The sequence below is a fragment of the Trachypithecus francoisi genome, unplaced genomic scaffold (genome assembly GCF_009764315.1).
Source record: "Trachypithecus francoisi isolate TF-2019V2 unplaced genomic scaffold, Tfra_2.0 Lachesis_group4, whole genome shotgun sequence".
NCBI classification, from domain to species: domain Eukaryota; kingdom Metazoa; phylum Chordata; class Mammalia; order Primates; family Cercopithecidae; genus Trachypithecus; species Trachypithecus francoisi.
In genome coordinates this window covers 4,239,529-4,260,859 of record NW_022681469.1, presented here as the reverse complement: position 1 = coordinate 4,260,859, position 21,331 = coordinate 4,239,529, and the positions used below count along the sequence as shown (strand labels likewise).

The window sequence follows — 21,331 nt, the reverse complement described above, 5'->3', positions numbered from 1 at the left end:
CAAGAAGGACAACGTTTCCAGGTGGTCACTGATTGTGACAGGAAGCATGACGATGTGCTTCTATTTCGTGGTTTCTAGGCCTGTCCGTGTAGTCTACCTTAAGGACAGCCCCATAAAATTACACTGATTTATGGTATCACTATCTGTAGAGGGATGGTGTTGCAGAGTAGTGTCCCTTAGTAGTATCTCCCTAGCATACTTGAGAGGCCATCCCCCGACTCCATCAGACTGGCAGTTTCTGGATAAAATAGTGTATTAATTTCCCAGGGTAGCTGTAACAATGTGCCACAAACTGTGGGCTTAAAACAACAGAAATCAATTTTCCAACAGTGTGGAGGCTGCAAATCTGAAATCAAGGTGCAGCAGATAGGGCTATGCTCCCTGAGGGCTCCAGGGAAGGATCCTTCCTTGCCTCTCTGGTTCCTGGTGTTGCTGGCAATCCTCGGTGTTCCTTGGCAAGTGGCAGCATCACTCAGCTCTGTCTTCACATGACCTTTGCTCTCTGTGTCTGAATCTTTACATCTCCCTCTCCTTATGAGGTCACTGTCATTGGATTTAGGGTCCACATTAATCCAGTACAATCTTAACTTGATTACATTAGCTAAGACCCTATTTCCAGAGGTCAGATTCATGGATACCAGGGGTGAGGACTTCAACACTTCTTTTTTCTCACTTGGGGAGAAGTGCAGCTCAACTTGCAACAAGTGGTCTGTGAAGGGACCCAAGGCCATGTGCTCATTGCTGTAAAATGGGGTCACTGGTTCACAAGGATGTTGAATGCAATCCTGTATCAGAGGATGGAAACTTACAGAGGTCCTTGGAGAGTGATCTGGCTGAGACCCTGCAGGCAGGAGAGGCAGACCCATCCCTGCTGATGAATAGCTGCCCTTCAAGGTGGCTGGCGATCTCCCTAGGGGATATGCCAATTTGGGGGTTCAGCATTGGTCTCCATGACTGGCAGATTGGATGTTCGGCAGCAGTAACAAGACCATGCTTGCTGAGAGACACCATGCTGCTTCAGCCATGCATGGCTTCCCTCCCTGCCACCATGGCTACTCCACTCAACTGTTGTGCTGAACTGGGGTGGACAAGTGACAGGCTATCACCGGTGGACTGAGCCATCCTGTCGCCAGTGTTCTATTCTGCAGTGAATGCTCTCTGGAGGATGTTAAAAGTGATAAAAACATCTACACTTTGTCCTTATTCCCTTTGGTTCCTCTACAAGCCTCTTTCACAGACCTCCTTCCTTCCAGTCATTCACCTTCCAGACCTTTAGCCACTGCTCATGAGTCTGTATCCAGTCTTCCTTCAGGCTGGTCCCCTTTCCACACAAAATGGAAGATCAGGTGCAGCAGCTAGAGCTCTGCCCCTTGGAAGGGTCTTCCCTGAATGCTGTCTCCCAAGGCCACCCAGAGTAGACATGAGACAGCAGCAGTCTTCTTTCTGACTTGCACCAACACAGCAGGCTGACCCACCTGTGAATCCCCCTCGGCCCTGGTGGTGCCTCATCAGCTGGACATGCAGCCAGGGCTTTGAGCTGAGGGGTAGATGCTTGTACAGTGATGACAGGCAGCAGGGTGGCCTGGGCCACCTCTCGTGGAGCTGGCTTGCACCCTCCAGCTCTGCTCTGCACCACTTCTCTTTCATGCTGTTTTGCTGCTGAGCCCACCCAATCTTGTGGGTGGGTCTGCAAAATTCCACATCTTGATGGTTATATTTTGCTCCAGCATCACTTAATGTCTCATACTCAGATGCTCTATTTCTGCCAGAGCCCTGGCTTACACAAACTGCTTTTCCAACAGTGTAATGTTTCCTGTTGTAGATGGGGTGACTTTCCTACAGAACCCTCGGGCTCTATACTGTGACTCTTTTACTAGTGTTTATAATAAAATCCTCAGGGAGTTTTTTCCCATTACAGGTACTCCTAGTAACATAAGCTTTGCAAATCATAAAGCCCAAGCAGTAGGGCTGCTTTCACTGCAGCCAGGACTTCTGCTAGAGCCATTTCCTGCTCTTAGCCCCAACCAACCCTGGCAGCCTTTCCACATCACCAGGATGTGAATCAGAGCAGCTGCCTCTGGCATTCAAAGTGCTGACCAAGCATTAGGTTTCCTTTCCAGTAGGGGGAGGTACCAGATGCAATATGTATATTTTTATAATGAAAGGAATACCCTGTCACACTCCGGGCCACTGAAGCCCTAACATCATCAGTGATGTCGTGGGCATCCGATTCTTCAAAGACAAAATTATTTCTCACATTTTGGAGCACATGTATTTTACCCAGGACTCTAACAAACTTGAGACTTCTTTTCTTGCTTGTCTTGTCTTATTAACATCCCACATCAACACGGTGGATCAGTGTGATGTTCTGATGACAGCAATTTTTAAACGCTGTGGTCTCAGGACCCTTTCATATTCTTTAAAATTGAGTACCCCAAAGAGCTTTTGTTTACATGGGTTATATACATTAATATTTACTGGAAAATAAACTGGAGACATTTTCAACATATTTGTGTATTTATTTATTAAACATAAAATAATAAACCCATTACATGTTTATATAAATGACACCTCATTATGAAAAATAATTATTTTCCAAAAAATTTTTCTGAAAGACATTGTTTAACATTTTTGCAAATCTCTTCAAGACATCTGGAACAAATGTTTCTACGTTCCATCTGTTGGGATATGTTATTTTAGTTTAAGATTGTGAAGAATATCTACTTTCATACAGATATACAGCTGAAAATAGAGTATTTTAATACTCTTTTCAGATAATTATGGGTATTTTTTCTGTGATGCTGTATTAAAACCCAATGAGTGGTAGTACCTTAGGGGTTTGCTGTGATGTGGGATCTGAAATTGTATCTCGCATGTTTTGTATGCTGTTAGATTAAAATTCATTGGTATTGGCCAGGCGTGGTGGCTTAGGCCTATAATTCCAACACTTTGGGAGGCTGACGGGGGTGGATCACTTGAGGTCAGGAGTTCGAGACCAGCCTGGCCAACATGGTAAAACCCCCATCTCTACTAAAATTACAAAAAATTAGCTGGGAATCGCTTGAACCCGGAAGACGGAAGTGGCAGCGAGCCAAGATCGTGCCACTGCACTCCAGCCTGGACGACAGAGCCAGACTCTGTCTCAAAAAACAGAAGCAAAAACAACAACAACAACAAATTGAGCTCCTACTTAAATGAAATAGATTCATACCTTCCCATTATAGGATATCTAAAATAAGTATTTTTCTATATGCCAATGACATTACTTGATTACAAACCACAGGTAACCTCAATAGACAACTGATTCTGCACTCGAATGATTGCTAGATGGCTGCAAACTACATTTTGTAAAGGAAAGATTTTAGTAGATGTCCCATGATGTGTTTATATGTCTATAATTCCCTCCCCCAGTGTAGCACCTCGTTCAGTTATGTGGTTGTATCTTTTGCTAGTATCTTTTGTCGCATGGTATATTAGCTTGCTAGGGCTGCCATAAAAATGTACCACAGACTGAGTGGCTCTCACTAGAAATTTATTTGTTCCTAGTTCTGGCAGCTGGAAATCCAATCCTGATATCTTCTAATCTTCCAATTCTGGTGTCTTCTAATATCTCTCTCCTTGTCTTGTAGATGGCCACCTTCTCACTTTATTCTCACAGGGTCTGTCCTGTGCACACACATCCTTAGTATCTCTTTGTATGTCCAAATTTCCTGTTTTCATAAGAGTATCAGTCAGATTGAATGAGACCCTATCCTATGGCCTCATTTTAACCTAATCATCCCTTTAAAGACCTTATTTCTAAATGTAGTCACACTGTGAGTTCTAAGGGTTAGGACTTCCATATATAAATTTGGCAGGGGGTAAGGGAGGGAGAGGGAGAGACACAGTTTAACCCATATCAGGTGACAACCCAGGAAATTATATTTCCCAGTACTGCCATTTCAGAGGTACCATATGGCAGATGGGAGTTTTACACCTTTTCAGATTTTTTCCTTTTCAGTGTTTTTCAAAATAAAATTGGGGCTATGCTTTGAGATGAAGCTGAAATATTATGATTTTTTATTTGTGTATTTTTAAGAGATAAACCAGACTTTCTGAACAAGGTTTGTCCCCTCTGGAAATGCTCCATTGGATCTCCTCTTTGTGGAAATATTGTATTCAGACCCTAACTTTATGACACTCTATTTTTCACAAATTATCCTCAGTTATCCTTGGCTTTGTTCCTATTAACTGGTCTGCTGCTCACTTAGCTGTCAATACAGACAGCTGTGGCCTGGGGAATCAGTAGGAAATACAATCACCAGCCCACAATGCCTTTCGAGATTTGTATAGAGGGATCCATTGAGGCCTGCCTGTGGGCAACACAGCTCATCCATTCCTCCAGGTCACAGACCCTGAGACTAGAAGCAGAACTTTTTTCAAATAAGAGGAATCATAGTTTACATCTCATTCCCATTAGTTCCATGGCCTCAAGAAGGTGATATGCCCTAAACAAGCACAAGCTTGCTTCTTGACTGGGGCCATGCACAGTTGCACTGCAGGCAGGTAGTCACCGTCAGCTGTTTTTAAGTGGTATTTGAAACAGCCCTGTGAATAATCCTGTATTTAGTGATGTTGTCCCATCTTCTGGGTTCCAGTGGAGGACTTTCTATTTTCTCAGTGCATTCGCCTGATACTGGTTTTACTCTGCAAAAAACAAAATCTTATATCAACACGTTACTAATCTTTAAACAGCTAAAATGTTTCTGACTAAATTTACTTGTAAATGCACAGGATTTCACAACACTCATTTTATATACTTAAAAACAAAGTTTATTAACACCTTACTTTTTTTCTGCCATTTCTATCACATCATTTTAAAAATTTCAGCTTTTTTTTTATATTGCTATATCATGTGCCTGTTTATGAAGTGCTTTAAATCATAATTTCTGGTTAGAAGCTTCTGATATTTTCTCAATTTCTGTGGTTGTTTTGTTGCATGTGTGAGGGGAGAACCTCTTTCTTTTGAGTGAGATGGAGCTCTTATAATAACTTATACTCCAATTTTTCCTTCTCAGGAAGCAAATTTAGTAGGGACTACTGGAGACTACCCAGCTGCCTTATGACTCTGAGCAGAGAAAACATTCTTCAGTCATTCATGTTGGAGCCAGGTGAAGCATTCTCACTCCAACACGGCAGTCATCTCTCGGAACAGCAGCAACTGCTATCTTGCTTCTCCTCCTTTAAGGAAAACAACCCTTAAGGGAAGCAACTGAGAGCTGGGTAAGAAGAAAGCAATCATGTGCTGAAATCTTCCGGAGAACAAAAGTTAGTGAAACTATCTTAGACCCCTAACTCGGAACTCTTGTAGGAAGAGCAAATACTGACGGAAAGCTGAGAAAGCAGTATCTAGGGCCTCCAGACCACCCCTAGAGGGACGTGTGTGGATGGCTAGGGGGACGTTTTGAGGAAAGTTCATTGGTCAACTTGTTCCACGTGGCGAACCCGTTTCAGGCAAGAGCGGCAGCACCGTGGACAGCGCCAACCCTCCTGCGCCCGGGCGGGGAGAGGCGGCAGCACCGCGGACAGCACCACAAATGGGGGCACGCCCTGGGAGCCTCCGGGCAAGGGGAGAGCAGCAGCACCGCGGACGGCCCCAAAGCCCCGCACTCCGAGCCAGGAGGCGGGGAGAGATGGCCTTATCAGCTGACGGCTTACGTAGGGCTAGATCTCCGCTTGGATAAGGCAGGTCTCGGTGGGCGCGCCAGCATTCGCTCTCCGGAGCCGCAGCCTCAGACGGGGTGGCGGGGGCAACTGGGACAGAAGGCAGGTCCCAGAAAGCAGGTCCCCCCAAAACTGGCTTCCCTAGCACGGAGTTAAAGCTGCAGCCAGCTGCCTAGATAGAAGGGTGGGCAGGGAGGCAACGCGGTGAGAGTGACTGCTCTGACGCACCAGCCCCTCTCCTGCACCCACACGCTGCTGGCCGCCCAGCTTCTCCCCGATCTGGGAGATGCTCGGCTCTGGGCGACCAGACAGCCTTTTCCACCAAGGCGAGGAGCCCTGGGCTCCTGACGGCTTAGGCGGGCCCTGGTTGCAACACGCAGCCCCTCGCCTCTGCTTCCTTAGCCTCTGAGGGCTTCAGACCTGCTGCGCTTGCAATCACACCATCTCCAACGAATGCTCACTAGCAGGATACTGGGACCAAATTCACAGGCACTTTCCAGAAACTCCATCACTGGCCAGAGTTTGCAAACATCCGGATTGGCTCTGGGCACAGCGGCCACCTTAAGTCCTCCTGAACACCCCTTCTGCAAGTACCCCAGGCCGGTCTCCTGACCCAGAGATGGATTTACCTGTGAACCTAACCTCCTTTTCCCTTTCCACCCCCTCCCCTTTGGAGACCAACCGCAGCCTCGGCAAAGACGATCTGCGCCCCAGCTCGCCCCTGCTCTCGGTCTTCGGAGTGCTTATTCTCACCTTGCTGGGTTTTCTGGTGGCGGCGACATTCGCCTGGAACCTGCTGGTGCTGGCGACCATCCTCCGCGTACGCACCTTCCACCGCGTGCCCCACAACCTGGTGGCGTCCATGGCCATCTCGGACGTCCTGGTGGCTGCACTGGTTATGCCACTGAGCCTGGTGCACGAGCTGTCTGGGCGCCGCTGGCAGCTGGGTCGGCGGCTGTGCCAGCTGTGGATCGCGTGCGACGTCCTCTGCTGCACGGCCAGCATCTGGAACGTGACGGCCATAGCCCTGGACCGCTACTGGTCCATCACGCGGCACCTGGAATACACGCTCCGCACCCGCAAGTGCATCTCCAACGTCATGATCGCGCTCACCTGGGCGCTCTCCGCTGTCATCTCTCTGGCCCCGCTGCTTTTTGGCTGGGGAGAGACGTACTCTGAGGGCAGCGAGGAGTGCCAGGTAAGCCGCGAGCCTTCCTACGCAGTGTTCTCCACCGTAGGCGCCTTCTACCTGCCGCTCTGTGTGGTGCTCTTCGTGTACTGGAAGATCTACAAGGCTGCCAAATTCCGCGTGGGCTCCAGGAAGACCAATAGCGTCTCACCCATATCCGAAGCTGTGGAGGTGGGTATCTCCGTAATCCTTAAAAATATTCGACTTGCATCTGTACAGGCTATGTCCCCAGGCCACCTGCCCCACCCCCCTCACTTGTAGAAAATGGAACTTTTTGTGTTTGGGAGTTGGGGGAGTAAACCGGGAGACTGGAAGAAAGCATCATAGATATACTTTGCTCTGACATGTTCCCTCTCACAGAGCTAATCACATCATTTTCCTTCTCTAATGAGTTGTTTGTTAAACATACAGAACACGAGGAGTTCGGACTGCCTCATTCTACAGGGTCCCCTTTGGCCCCCAAATTCTATGGATCTATAACACCCTTTAGAATATCTGGATAAGCTGGTATCTGGGGTACACTGATTCAGTATAGTGGAAAAAACTAGCAGCTTCCTGCACTTAGAATGGGGGTGTTCCAGGAGGAGGGGCGGCAGGGATGGGAGCACAGTTTGATAAGAAGACTGCCATGTGTCAGGCGATGCAGGTTAGCACTTCATCCTAGTCTATTCTTTTTCTTTGCAAATTACAGCAACCGATTTATTAAAAATATGGTATCACCTAGGTTACTGTCATTCTGAGGCATCCTCCCGTCCTGATGTAAGACTCAAGACGTTGCCTGCATTGGTCCCAGAGCCTGCATTTGTTATCTGCTTCCACTGCCTCGGGGTGCTACTTTCTGGGTCTATCCCCCACAGCCCTATTAGGTTTTAGGTGTGACTGAAGACTACTTGTCTTCCTTCCTGAACATGAGAAAAGCTGCAGAAGGAAATTAAAAATCCAGGAAAGAGAATTCCCCAGCTCTCTATGAGAGATATTTATTGCATGACAACCACTTTAGCAACAGCAAGGAGCTTTTCTCATCTCCTCCCACTCCTGTTTTTTTGTTGACTGTTAATAATCTGGCCCTATGACTCATGATTCTGAAGACTGCTCCCCTTCATTACCAAGGAAGATTCCTTGAATCTAATTCACACATTTAGGTTAGAGCAGAAGTCTACACAGTCCCCATTTTCTGTTGTTGGCTCTGAAACAAGCATATGGAGTGCATGCTACGGGCTTAGTGCAAGAAGTAAGATAATGATAGAGATGTTGTCTTTGCCCATGAAGAGTTTGGTCTAGGGAGGGAAATAGACACTCACCCTGAGCTCTGTATGTGCTTTCTAGAGTCAGTAGCTAATTCTAATCATCCCCAGTCAGTCAAACTTAGAGGGACCAGAGGTGTAGCTGAGGGAAAAGGGCATCATCTTAGAGGAAAGAAGAAAATGAGGGGTTAGAGGCTGCCTGTTCTTTTACCTATAGCAGCGCTTCTCAGCGAAGGGTGACATTGCCCCCCAGGAAACATTTAGGCTGTCTGGAGGCATTTCGGGTGATGAAGACTTGAGGATGGGGTGCTAATGGCATGTAGTGTAGAGAGGTCAGGAATACTGCTAAATACTGTACAATGCACAGGACAGCACCTCAACAGAGAATTGTTCAGAGCAAAATGTCAATCGTACTGAATTTGGGAAACTCTGAACTATTCGATTTCTAAGCTGAACAAAGAGTGCTGATGGGTAAGAACACTGAAACTTCCATCAAACTACCTGAAGCTATGTTCCATGCTATGAGCGTCCACTCAAATTCCAGGCCAGGAACAAGGAGACTGGTCACCTCCAAGGGTCCTCCTTTTATGAATCCTCCTCTCCCCTGATGTTTATTCAAGCAAATATGATTTACAGTCAACCCCAAACACAGCTTTAGAAGGAGAAAGTTAATTACAATTCCATCCCAAGGCTTGTCGTAAAAGGATGAAGGGCACTCTCATTTCTCTGCTTTGGTGATAGCAGAAGCAAAGCATTATAACATCTTTGTGCTTTTTATATAGATACACACACACATGTGTGTATGTATATGTGTGTATATATATGTGTATGTGTGCGTGTGTGTGTGTGTATTCTCTCCTCTCTCTACCTCTCCCAGATCAGTTTTGAAAATGGGTCCCTTGACTTAGCAAAAGAACTCTAAATAATCCACTACCCTAAATATAATATGTGGCTGCCTCTGACCTTACGTTATGTTGAAGGGTTCATTACAAACCAGGCCTCCTGATTGTTCTGTGATAGTGGGAGTGGGTGTCAAAGTTTCTAAATGAATTCTACCACCAGCTAGCTGTTCCCTGGGGAAACCACAACACTTCTATCATTTCTTTATCTGCTGGGTTTTATTCAAATACATGCCATGAAATCCTAACCTAAGTCAGACATTGAGCTGGGATCTGGCAACACAAGACAGATAAGCCTTGCCCTTGTCAAAGGACAAGGAAGCCACTGTTAGAGATCTGAAATAAAATGACAAAGAAAAATACCTTCCTTACTAGAGTGAGTAGAGGCTGTGCTGTCCAGGCAGTTTTCCTGAGCAGAGCAAAATGCTGACCTGAAACAGCGCTTTTGGGAGGTATGGAGCCTCAGGGGTTGGTGGATTGTTGAGATGTGGATAGATGGTGTCCTCTGTAGGAGAAGGTGTTGCTGATTCGTTGTTGTCCAATGGGTATTTACTGAAGTGAGTCCATCTCTGGTGGCCTGACTTTCAGAACAGAGGGGCTAACATCAATAATCCATATAGATACTGTAGACATCCGGGAGGCAGAGACAGTGTGAACTATTTTACCTTCTATTAATCTAACCCTAATTGCCCTCCTATCCTTATTCATTCTATGTATAATAGACAAAATTAATAACCGTCTGACTCTCAAAATTATAGGCCACCAATGATACTGAAGCTATGCATATATTTGATTCCTATATGATCCCTGCAGCAGACCTACACCTAGAAGAGCAACCTATGCAAAAAGGCTATACATATAGACAAACAACAGCAAAAGCAAAGCAAGCATCATTAGGCTACGTAGATGAATAGCATGACACCATTTGCCAAACAGTACAGCTTCATGACAAGAGGTTTGAAGTCTTTTACACAGATCTAAGACAGTTACCTAATGTTAGATCTCTTAATCAAAGATCTAGTTACTTGACATAAACACCTCAGCCTTACAACCTTATACAAGAACACACTTGGTTACCAATCCTAAGATAAGAAAATTTTAAAAGAATCTTGATTGAGATGAGTTGCCCTTGATCCAGGTTACTGAATTAAGTGATTAGCTTAAAATAAGCAATGTTCTTTGACAGGTGCTATGCTGTCACCTTAATCCACCCAGAGCATGGCCCCATATTTTCATATTTGCATGAAAAGGAATGTTCATGATAACCTAGGAAGAATCAGTCTTAACTCTTATACATTCTACTTCAATTAAATTTTCTAGTTGTGGAGTCTCTTGTCCATAGAGATTCTAGGACCATCAGTATTTCTATAGTAATTTTTAAAATTACATGTGGTGTAGGCATTCTCACATCTAGATCAGCTATAATATCATCATGAACAAGGGCTACAGCACATTTTATTTGGAAGCAGATCCTACCTATTGCAGGTATGTCATAGGTTAAAGAAGTATTATTTTGATAATAATCTGAAAATATCAGTTATAAGTTGGCATACAGGATTGTTAAAGATTGTTACTACTTGAATTGTTTCATTAAATAAAGTTGATTTTCTCTCAAGCTTTTGAAAAATTTATTATATGCCAGAAATTTGTCAATTTGTCATTCATTATCTTGTTTCACTATCTGGTATCACCTATAACCAATAGGTTTTTTTGTTTGTTTTATTTTTTTTATGGAGTCTCACTCTGTTGCCTAGACTGGAGTGCAGGGGCCTGATCTCAGCTCACTGCAATCTCTGCTTCCCAGGTTCAAATAATTCTCCGGCCTCTGCCTCCTGAGTACAGGTGTGTGCCACCATGCCTGGCTAATTTTTGTATTTTTAGTAGAAACAGGGTATTGGCCAGGCTGGTCTCGAACTCCTGACCCCAGGTGATCTGCTGACTTCAGCCTCCCAAAGTGCTGGGGTGACAGGCGTGAACCACTGCGCCCAGCCACCAATAGCTTTATTGAATTTTTTGTTTGTTTTTAATTTTTAAAAACTTGCTACAAGTCAATTTGCTTTCTTGTTTTTCAGACAACTTTAAAAATGTACATGAAGTGATCTCTTGTTCTCTAATAGTGGGGTTACTGGTAGTTATACTGACACCCACATAAACAAAAACATCATATAGTTGTACATCTAGTTATAGAAAATTCTCCTTGGAAGTTTAAAAAGACAAAGAAATTGTTGAGTGAAAATACCTTCCTTGGAGTGGTTTTATTAGATAGATTGTATATTGTTGTCATTTTGCTTTTTAGCCAACACGAGATGTTCATTCTTTCAGGGCTCCTTCTGCTAGCAATATACTAATATGTATAGGGATCCTTATCTCGGCTCTCAAATCTTTGAGAACAGAGGCCCTTTTGGATGTCTTATCTAGAAAGCCATATCTTGTATTGCTTTCTAGCATTTACTTTCTAAGTCTATCTGGAAATGTCTAGCCCCACATTGGATATTTTGCAAATTGGCAATTTCACATTTCAGTTTATTTTTTCGTATTAAATTCCCAAATTCAGGTTTAAGTCCATTTATAGAAAGACATGACAAGACTATACGTTAGCTGTTGGGTATACACAAATACGCTACTTGAAGGTTTTCTGATGTCTCTGTTCTATCTTTATTCAGCCTCTCAAGTAGATGGGACTACAAGTGTGAGCCATCACACCTGGCTAATTTTAGTATTTTTTATAGAAATGGGGTCTCACCATGTTGCCCATGATGGTCTCAAACTCCCATGCTCAAATAGTCCTCTTGCCTTGGCCTCCCAAAATGCTGGGATTACAAGAGTGAGCCACCATGCCCAGATTTATTTAGTTTACTTTGAATCTTTATTCAACCTCTCCTTAAAAGAAAGCCTTCTAAAATTACTTTACATAATATATTTTCTATTTAAATTTTCACGACTGGGTTATATAACTCTTCTATTTTCTATGCTTCTTCTTTTAACCATTTTTTTCTTATCTGAGAGGATTTTAATTTAACTAATTAGTACACATCTGTAGTTCAAGAAAATAAAAATTTTGTTTGACAATCTAAAAAAATTATAAATTCTATAACAAAAGTTTAGAAAATTTTTCTTTCTTTTTCTTCCTTTCCTTTCTTTTCCTTCCTTCTTTTCTTTCCTTTCGTTTTTGAGACAGGGTCTTGCTCTGTCGCCCAGGCTAGAGTGCAGTCGCACAACCGTAGCTCACTGCAGCCTTGAAACCCTGGGCTCATGCAGTCCTCACACCTCAGTCTCCCGAGTAGCTGGGACCACAGGGATATGCCTCCACACCTGGCTAATTTTTACAATTTTTGGGGAGATGGGGGTCTCTCTATTGCACAGGCTGGTCTCAAACTCTTGACCTCAAATAATTTTTCCACCTTGGCCTCTCAAAGTACTGGGTTTACAAGCATGAGCCCCCATGCCTGGCCTAGAAAATTTCTTAATTATAGCTCTTAACTTAGCTTTAGACGAAGGTTTTAATTTAAATTCTATAAATCTGATTTTTCTTCTGGTAATTTTATAATGTGATTGTGTTTTTCCTGAGAAAATCCTGATTCATTTAGGAAGTCAGATAAAGCTGAATAGAAAAATGCAAGATAGAGATCTGCAAAGAGGGCAGGTTTGGGAAGGTTACAACATCTTTGAGACTATTTTAGAGTTAGGATTTTGTTTTAAGGCCTCAAAATACCAATTAAAGAGGCTGACTCAAAATACCAATTAAAGAGACAAACATTTGATGTTTGTCTCCTAATTTTTCTAGAGCTTCTTCTAAATATCTTATTCATTTTTCATTCATCAGATGTTTTTCATTAAATAAAAAAAAGTTTGGCATTTGTGAAGAAAATTGGAAGAGTTAGGATCATAATGCAATTTTAAATAGGAAATATAAATTCTTTAAAAAGAGGATTGAAATTTGGACATAAGCAAGCCATGGCACGTGAGGAAGAGGCAACTGTGGTTGATCAACAGTTCGTGCTTGTGAATAGTGTCTCAGGATCCTGGACCAAACAGATGGAGAAGGGGACACATCATTGTCCACACAACTATCATTAAGCTGGAAAACGATAGGGCAAAGTGACGTATTTTCACAAGTCGACAAGTCAGGAGTGCCCTCATAAAAGTTTTGTAGGGGACCCCAAGCAAAATCTGATCAATTGCTTTTTCATAAATTGGTCACTGGTCTAATAATGGTCTTCAAATCATTAGCCCTTAGGTCCAGCTTGAATTAGATTGGAAACTTATCAAGCCAATGCCTTATAGAATAGTTCCTTCTGTATTCAACAGAAAGAGTTCCAGGACAAAACAAAAACCCATGCAACAAGACTTTGTACATGTAGACAACACACAAGCAAAGCAACAGGCCATAGGATAAGTAGATTAATGGCATGACAATATTTGCCAAATGATACACCTTCATGGCAAGAGGTTTAAAGCTTTACACATAGATCTAAGACAATTACCTAATGGTAGATCTCTCAATCAAAGATCGAGTTACATGATACAAACACCTCAGCCTTGCAACCTTATCCAAGGACATAGTTGGTCACAAATCCTAGGATAACAAAATACATTGAGCAATAAAAGCCCAGTGAAACTAGGTAGAACTCAAATCCTTGTTGAGACTGATGCACTTGGCTGCAGACACAAAGGGCAACTGAGTTTGGGGCCCAGTGAATGCACCTGTGGCCCAAGGTTTCCATGGAGGGTCTTCAAAATGACCTCAGTGGAACCTCCAGAACTGTCCAGAGGTGTTGCCAATACTGCTCAGAGTCTGGGATAGAAAGACCAAGCTGAATCTTTCACTCAGAATAGTGAAAGGAAGCTATGCTTGTCAGCAATCTCCCACAGCAGAGTGGAATGCCCATCATCCATGATTCGGGGCAGTGTGGGGTTCAGAGACTGGAGGACACTCAGAGTAACAGCAGGCTGACATCAGCTGCAGAATGGGGTTTACTCAGAATGGGGTTTTCTGTTGGAATGGGGTTTTCTGCTGGATAGGGTTTTCTGTTGGAATGGGGTTTTCTGCTGGAATGGGGTTTTCTGCTGGAATGGGGTTTTCTGCTGGGATGGGGTTTTCTGCTGGGATGGGGTTTTCTGCTGGAATAGGGTTTTCTGCTGGGATGGGGTTTTCTGCTGGAATGGGGTTTTCTGCTGGAATAGAGTTTTCTGCTGGAATGGGGTTTTCTGTTGGGTGCTCGGTGCTCAGAGGTGTGTTTATCGGGATGAGTCTGACCCTAACTGGCTGACTCAGAAGTGAGGGCTGACACAGATTAATTGGTTTACAAGTGTATATTCCAAAACTGCATTGTCCTTGATTGATTGAAGAGGTTTAAACAAGAAAAATGTCTGCTTGTTATCAGTTATAGAACAAACAGTCTTGTCCTAAGTTTGTGGAGGGTTTTTATTCACACCCTCATGGAGCTTTCCTTAATAGGTAAGGCCATTTTTAGCTTAAACATTTGTATTGTTCCGTCGGGCTCCTGTGATCCATCTCTCATTCTGACAGTGGTATGGCCTAACATGCAAATCACCTGAAACCACACTTCCAGGGTAAGAGTCTTTCTCCCTTAATTTCAATACCCATTATTGATGGTAATCCATTGATTATCTAGGACATTATTAGAAAGGCAAAACAGAGTGGTTGGATGAAATAAAAGTACATACCAGAATTGTGATTAACCAGTAAATAATTATTTAGCATGCAATCATTTTGGAAGGATGAAAGCTCTAACACATATGTACCTGTCCCCAAAGAACTTGTTTGCTGCGGGAGATGAGGCTAAGTGTTCATTTAGAAAAAAATTTATATATGAATCTTAAATTGTGAGGTATTTACTTTACGTGCATTTTGGAGATTATTAGGAAAAATTAATTTGGCTTAACTGTTCACTTTTTAACCCTATTTGCTCTCTTTCTGTGAGTTTACTAATGACCAGGTTGAAAATAGAGTGTTATTGTCTAGACTCAATTAAGTGCTTTATTGCAATCATTGATTAGAAGAGGGCAAAGAGCTAAGGAGTCCGTAAATCCAAGAGCCATAGAGTAAGCAAACAAATCCACCATTTGAGGGCATTAGAAACCTGAAACTCCACAGACAACCAAGATCCTCCTAGCAGCTGGAGACTCTGTTGTCCCAGGGGTACCTTTTTAAATCAATGCCACTCTTTCTTCTGTCAAGTAAGTTGGCGTTGAACGCAGCCCCAAAGATGGCCAGACAGCCCAGTAAAATAGTCAACATTTCACAAGGTGATAGAAAAATATGCTTTTCTGAACAACTTGGAGTTCTATGACTAAACTATAAAAAAAACTAAATCAAGCCCTAAGTGTCACTGATATCACCAGTGTCATCATCACCAGTGTGAACACTATCTCCAGTGTGACCAGCATCTCCAGTGTAATCAGCCTACATGGTGTCTCCAGTGTGACCAGCATCCCCAGTGTGAACAGCATCTCCAGTGTGAACGGCATCCACCCTGTGAACAGCATCCATGGTGTCACCAGTATGACCAGCATCCACAGTGTGAACGGCATCCATGGTGTCACCAGTGTGACCAGCATCCACAGTGTGAACAGCATCCATGGTGTCACCAGGGTGACCAGCATCCACAGTGTGAACGGCATCCATGGTGTCACCAGTGTGACCAGCATCCACAGTGTGAATGGCATCCATGGTGTCATCAGGGTAACCAGCATTCACAGTGTGAACAGAATCTTCAGTGTGGTCAGCATCCCCAGTGTGAACAGCATCTCCAGTGTGACCAGCATCCCCAGTGTGAACAGCATCTCTAGTATGATCAAAATCCATGATGTTTCCAGTATAGCCAGCATCTCCAGTGTTACCAGCATCCTTTATGTGACCAGTGTGATCAGCCTCCACAGTGTGACCATGTCTCAAGTATGACCAGTGTTACCAGTGTCCCCAATGTCACTCATAAAAATGTGCCAAGGGGAAGGAGAATTTCCAGAGGGTTGAAGAGTCCAGCTACAATTCTTGTTTTATTGGCATCTTGGGACAATATGGAAAACAGCTTCCCTGATATTATTATGGGGTGGAATTCTGTTAAGGAAATTGGTAGCTTTCCTTCTTTCCTTTATGCTGAAAAATTAAGCTAAATATGGTTTGGATTTCTATAAATGAATTCCCTCAAATGCATTTCCAGATATGCATTGATAAATCAGTAACCAAAGGTAACTCTGGTTTCATCTAGAGGTACAGAAAGAGGGATTTTTTCAGTGCTTATTTTATACGTGTTTTTAAAGGTTGCACTATTATGGACCTTTGGTTTCATTATTTATTATCTTCTTTTAAATTTAATTTAGTGTACAGACTTGATATTATACTGTTTTGCAAATAAATGTCAGCAAGGCTATTCTACAAATTTGGTAATTTATTCATCAACTAACATTGCCTTATCCACAGTGTTCCTATTTCCACCTGTTATTCCATATGCCAGTAAGTCAATTCCTTTTGAGTCCACTTTATAAATGCTGCCAAGAATTAGTTAAGTGGGTTAGATTAACCTGACAATTCTTTGCCTAAAAGATCATATGCTCTTTGAGAACAAGTTGTGTAAATCTTTTTAAATGTACTAGAGTCACGGTATGCTGGCGAGGGGAAGAATACTATTTAATGTCAATGCAATCTCACCCACCAGAGAATGACTGAGTCAGAAACTGTCCCACATTTTGATTGGATCAATTAATTTGCTAATTCAGTAAATTTATGATTGTTTCATATTAAGGCTGCCTCATCAGTAGACACTCATTATGTCAGTTCTCCCAAAAGCTAAAAATAGGACCAGAAGGGAGGAGGAACTTTCCCAGGAATTCCACTCCTTGAGAGAAGGAAGTGAACTGTTGAGCCTGATTCTGTGGGAACCTGCCCTGTGGAGGCCTTGGGGGCACCCACGTGAGACTAAAAGACTGGGGTCTCAGTTTTACATACATACAGGGGTAGAGGAAGACACAGAATAGACCCAGAGAGAGGTGTCCTGGTTAGTAGACTGCATCAAACAGTAGAATATGCTATGGGGCACAGCTTTGTGTCAGAGGAAAAGTTCTAGAAAGTCCTAACATCATAGAGGGGACTTACATGAGCCTAGAAGGTTATAAAGATGGTAGAAAACGTGGTCCTAAGTGAACAGGATTTTGATAGGAACCTAGGACACTTTTGATGATGTGTGCACCTCTGCCACTAAATTGGGCAGGCCATGTTGCCTGCTTGTTTCTTCCAGTGCCTCTGTTGAACAGACAGCAACAGGGAGTCCATCTTCATGATGCCAATTTCATCACATCTGATCCTTTCATTTCTAAGATGTAAGCAAACACCCCAGCTCCGTTGCCTGGTTTCCATATCTGAGAGCAAGTGCCACAGGCCTTCAGGTTCCCACACCTATCCATCGAAGACTTTCCCTCCAGTGGATGTGCGGAATCCAGGCCTGTCAGTGTCAGTCTGGAGGTAGACTGAGGTGGCTCCTCATAAAGCTCCTTCTTGTCTTTTCCAGGTGAAGGACTCTGCCCAACAGCCCCAGATGGTGTTCACGGTCCGCCATGCCACTGTCACCTTCCAGACAGAAGGGGACACTTGGCGAGAGCAGAAGGAGCAGCGTGCCGCCCTCATGGTGGGCATCCTCATTGGTGTGTTCGCGCTCTGCTGGATCCCCTTCTTCCTCACGGAGCTCATCAGTCCTCTCTGCTCCTGTGAGATCCCTGCCATCTGGAAAAGCATCTTCCTGTGGCTTGGCTACTCCAACTCCTTCTTTAACCCCCTGATCTATACGGCTTTCAACAAGAACTACAACAGCGCCTTCAAGAACTTCTTTTCTAGGCAACACTGAGGGAGAGGACCAGGATCGAAAGAAGTTTCTTCCCAGAATTCAGTGGAATTCCCAGTTCATTCATTTCCCATCCCCACCCAACAGCCATGTGGACGAGATGAATCCTCACCATTCTCCAGGGTCATCTTCAGAACTGCACTGGCCTGTTTTCCACCTCCTCAGTAGGAATATGACTCCTCACAGAGTTTTGGTGACATGATGTATCTAACTCACCTACTGTCCCTTTCTCTGTGCTGACAGCCACGGTCTTTGCCCACAAAGTGTCTTTTCCTCCCCAAATTCACTCCAGCATAGTGGTCGACATTGTCCTAAAAAAGTCAAACAAGGCAGATAAGAAGGAGGAGGTAAAACAATATGGGCAGGTTGAGAATGGATAGAAAAGAATGAACGTGTCATGTTGTAGACATCTGGGGATAGGAGACCATAGTTCCAGGCTTTCTGGAACAGTCCCCATTTCAAATATTCTCCTATATGATCCTAGTACATATACCCTAATACTGATGGGGTATGTCCCGATAGTTGACCACAAAACACTATCTCCAAATATACTAAAGCACATAGTCCTATCCATGAAAGCAGGGAATATTAGCTTTAAGGTTTTGTTTGTGGCAACCACACACACACACACACACACAACTGTAAAAGAGGCAGGTGTTCTAGCTGACTAGTTTATTCCAAAATCCAATCCCTTGACATGAAGCAGGCACTGAGGGTCAACTACTTCCTTTCATTTTGAAGCAATGGTTTATAAACAGTAGAAAAGTCAACCGGTTTCATAGAATCTGTCAAATTTGCTAATTTGCTACTGGTTTCATGTGTGTGGAATATGTTCAAGTGTTTCTAGGCAAAGACCTTTATCCTCAAATCATGAGATTAGAGTAAAACAACTGCTATAGAGTTGGGCATCTCATGACCAATGAGAATGAAGGCACACTCACCAAATACAGGCACTTTAAGGGCATCCTTGATAAATTTGCTAACTGCTATTTTTGTTGATATGTGAATACCTGCTAGGAGGCCAAGGCTAGTGGGCAATGAAAAAGATAGAACAATGGTAAAATGCAGCCCTAGTCCTCTACAAATTGACAGTATAATTTGTGAGGTGAGGCAGTTTAGTGATGATGCAGCATTTGGATGATCATGTAAAACCAGTGCCATTATACAAAACTTTAAAAACAATCCTAGGCAATAAAACTGCCTGTGGTCTGCTATGTCCCTGACTCTTTAAATGCATGAATTAAAGAATGATATAATAATCTCTTATTTATTGTAATTCATGTAGTATGTTATATATAATAAATTATATCAATTAAGAGTTCAAACATAGGAAATTTGTGATAATTTATATGTGGTCTTGGCTTGAGGTTTAGTCTTGTCTTTATTGCAAAGACTAGCTTTATCAAAAGAATGTGAGCAGATAAAGAAATGTTAGACACCTGTGAAGTCACCATTAATATGCTAAATGCAGATCTTTATGCATTCAAGCAGATTCATTGAGAAACTTAGTGATAAAAATTGAAGAATTTATTTAGAAACATCCTTAGATTTTTCTTTCTTCTGCATATATCACTTGAAGTGCTAAACCCACAAGTATTTTAAAATACAGACTGTTCACTTAAGTTACTTTTCCCCATTATTACTCGAAATCAGAGAGAACAAGAAATGCTATTGTATTCTAGTGTTTTAATAAGGGAAGTGCTTCAAAAGCTTTATTAAGTACTCCATGGCAGAGAAGAAAAATTCAGACAAGAGGAGTCTGGAGAGGTGACACTAGAATCACGGGAAAAAGTTTAAGTCTATTCTACCTGAAAATCCATGTGAAAACTTTTACTCCATAAATCGTGAGTGTCTTACTGTTTAAAAAAGTTCATAGTCTTCAGTAAAGCGAAGCTTGAGGAAAATGTGCCACGTTTTTCTGGTGGCTTCAAATACTCCCCAGCTCTCCCAGGATTCTGTATACCCCAGTTGGAGAATGATGTTATTATAATATTAATTCAATCTCCAGCTGAGGGTTTGATTAATGTTTTCATAAGATGAATAAGCCTCCTTATTCTTATCACTCAATATGTATTTAACACCTCTCAGGTGTCACTTAAATTATACATTATATACAACACTCCACATATGCTATCTAGAGCAAGAAACATTCCACATAAGAGAAGGAAGAAGTGGCAATTAATGAATATTTTGCTTCCGTTTCAATAGCAAAGGTTGTTTATACCACGGTAAGAAATGTAGACATTCACTGACTTTGAGTCTCTACTATGCAAATCAAATATTTGTGAAACACTTTCGTTTACGCTCGACTGCTAATATTTTATCAGGTTAGAAATGTATATGAATCATAAACAGTAGTAATTGCTCAAAATACCTAATCCTGTTTCCGTGCCAGATTGCAACAACAACCTTTATTAGATGGTGCACCTAGAGAAGCCTGGAGGGTTTCCTGCAAACCATGTCTGTAGGGTGACTGAGGTGAACCAATCCAAAGCCCTCCTGTCAGCTCTTGTAGAATATGTCAAACAAAATGCACAGCTCTGCTCTCCTGCCTAAAGACAGTGTACAAAGGAGATAATTCTCTCCTGATGAGTGATCTTGGACCTCTTGGGGTCACTATCAGTTTTATATTTTTATTGTATGGTAGTGAAAGACAAGTGGAAGATGTCCCTGAGTCTGTATTGACATCAGATCATATTGTAGGGATTAATTCCTGATAAAAAGCTTGTTATTTGTCTCTTCTTCCCAGGAGGAGCATTTTTGCTTCTATGTTGGTCTGTTGGATTCACAGTTCCCTGCTTATAGCCAAAGAGGCTGTAGAGACAACACTTTGCCATGTTTCTATTAAAGAGAAGATAAAGACTGAGTCCACAGCTCGAGTGTTGAGTGAAAGTGATTGCCAAACAGGGATTTGGTTAGCATCTGGGAAATGGGATCAGAGGAGGGGAACGGGTGGGCTTCTTAAAGCTTCTGTCCTGTATCAGAAAAGGAGAGATTCTGCACTGCTCATGGGCTGGACCCTGATGGTTCACTGGGGCTGTCTGTGGTTTGCAGCTGTCTTCCCTGCCTTCGTGAGGCAACCCCGTCAGGACGTTGGCACCCACAGTCCCCACTGTGCCAGGGAGGGGCCAGCTTCAGGAGGATGGAGGTCCAGCCTGGCCACTGTTGGCTGATTAAATGGCTCTGTCAGGACTGCCAGCCCCAGGTAGTTCTTTTCTAGCAGTCTAGGGTGCTGTGGTCCAGCTGCACCCGGCCTTCCATCTTCCTCTTTCTCCTTGTGAAAGGGGTTTGCCTTTCCATCAGGTGTATCTTTCAAACTCATTATCCCTTCTGTCATGGCCTCCCTTGCAATAGCTTGGGTCGGCTGCTAGCTGTGTTCACTGAGGTCTGGCTCAAGGCTCCGCAAGCAGAGGGAAGGAATCAAGGAAGATGCACCAC

At 43.1% G+C, this 21,331-nt stretch overlaps 1 protein-coding gene across 2 annotated transcripts in view; it reads left to right on the top strand.

Moving 5' to 3' along the window:
- Positions 1–20,770, top strand: part of HTR5A (5-hydroxytryptamine receptor 5A) — a 75,927-nt gene extending 55,157 nt beyond the window's left edge. Inside the window, exons 3-5 of one of the 2 annotated variants that reach the window (XM_033194829.1) lie at positions 5,058–5,262; positions 5,494–7,063; positions 17,564–20,770. In XM_033194829.1, the coding sequence (XP_033050720.1) occupies positions 6,323–7,063; positions 17,564–17,896 (1,074 nt within the window). In that variant the 5' untranslated portion in view covers positions 5,058–5,262; positions 5,494–6,322 and the 3' untranslated portion in view covers positions 17,897–20,770. Of the gene's footprint in view, positions 1–5,057; positions 7,064–17,563 lie in introns of both variants that reach the window. The other variant, XM_033194828.1, reaches the window with a different exon arrangement.
- Positions 20,771–21,331: the final 561 nt, after the last annotated feature.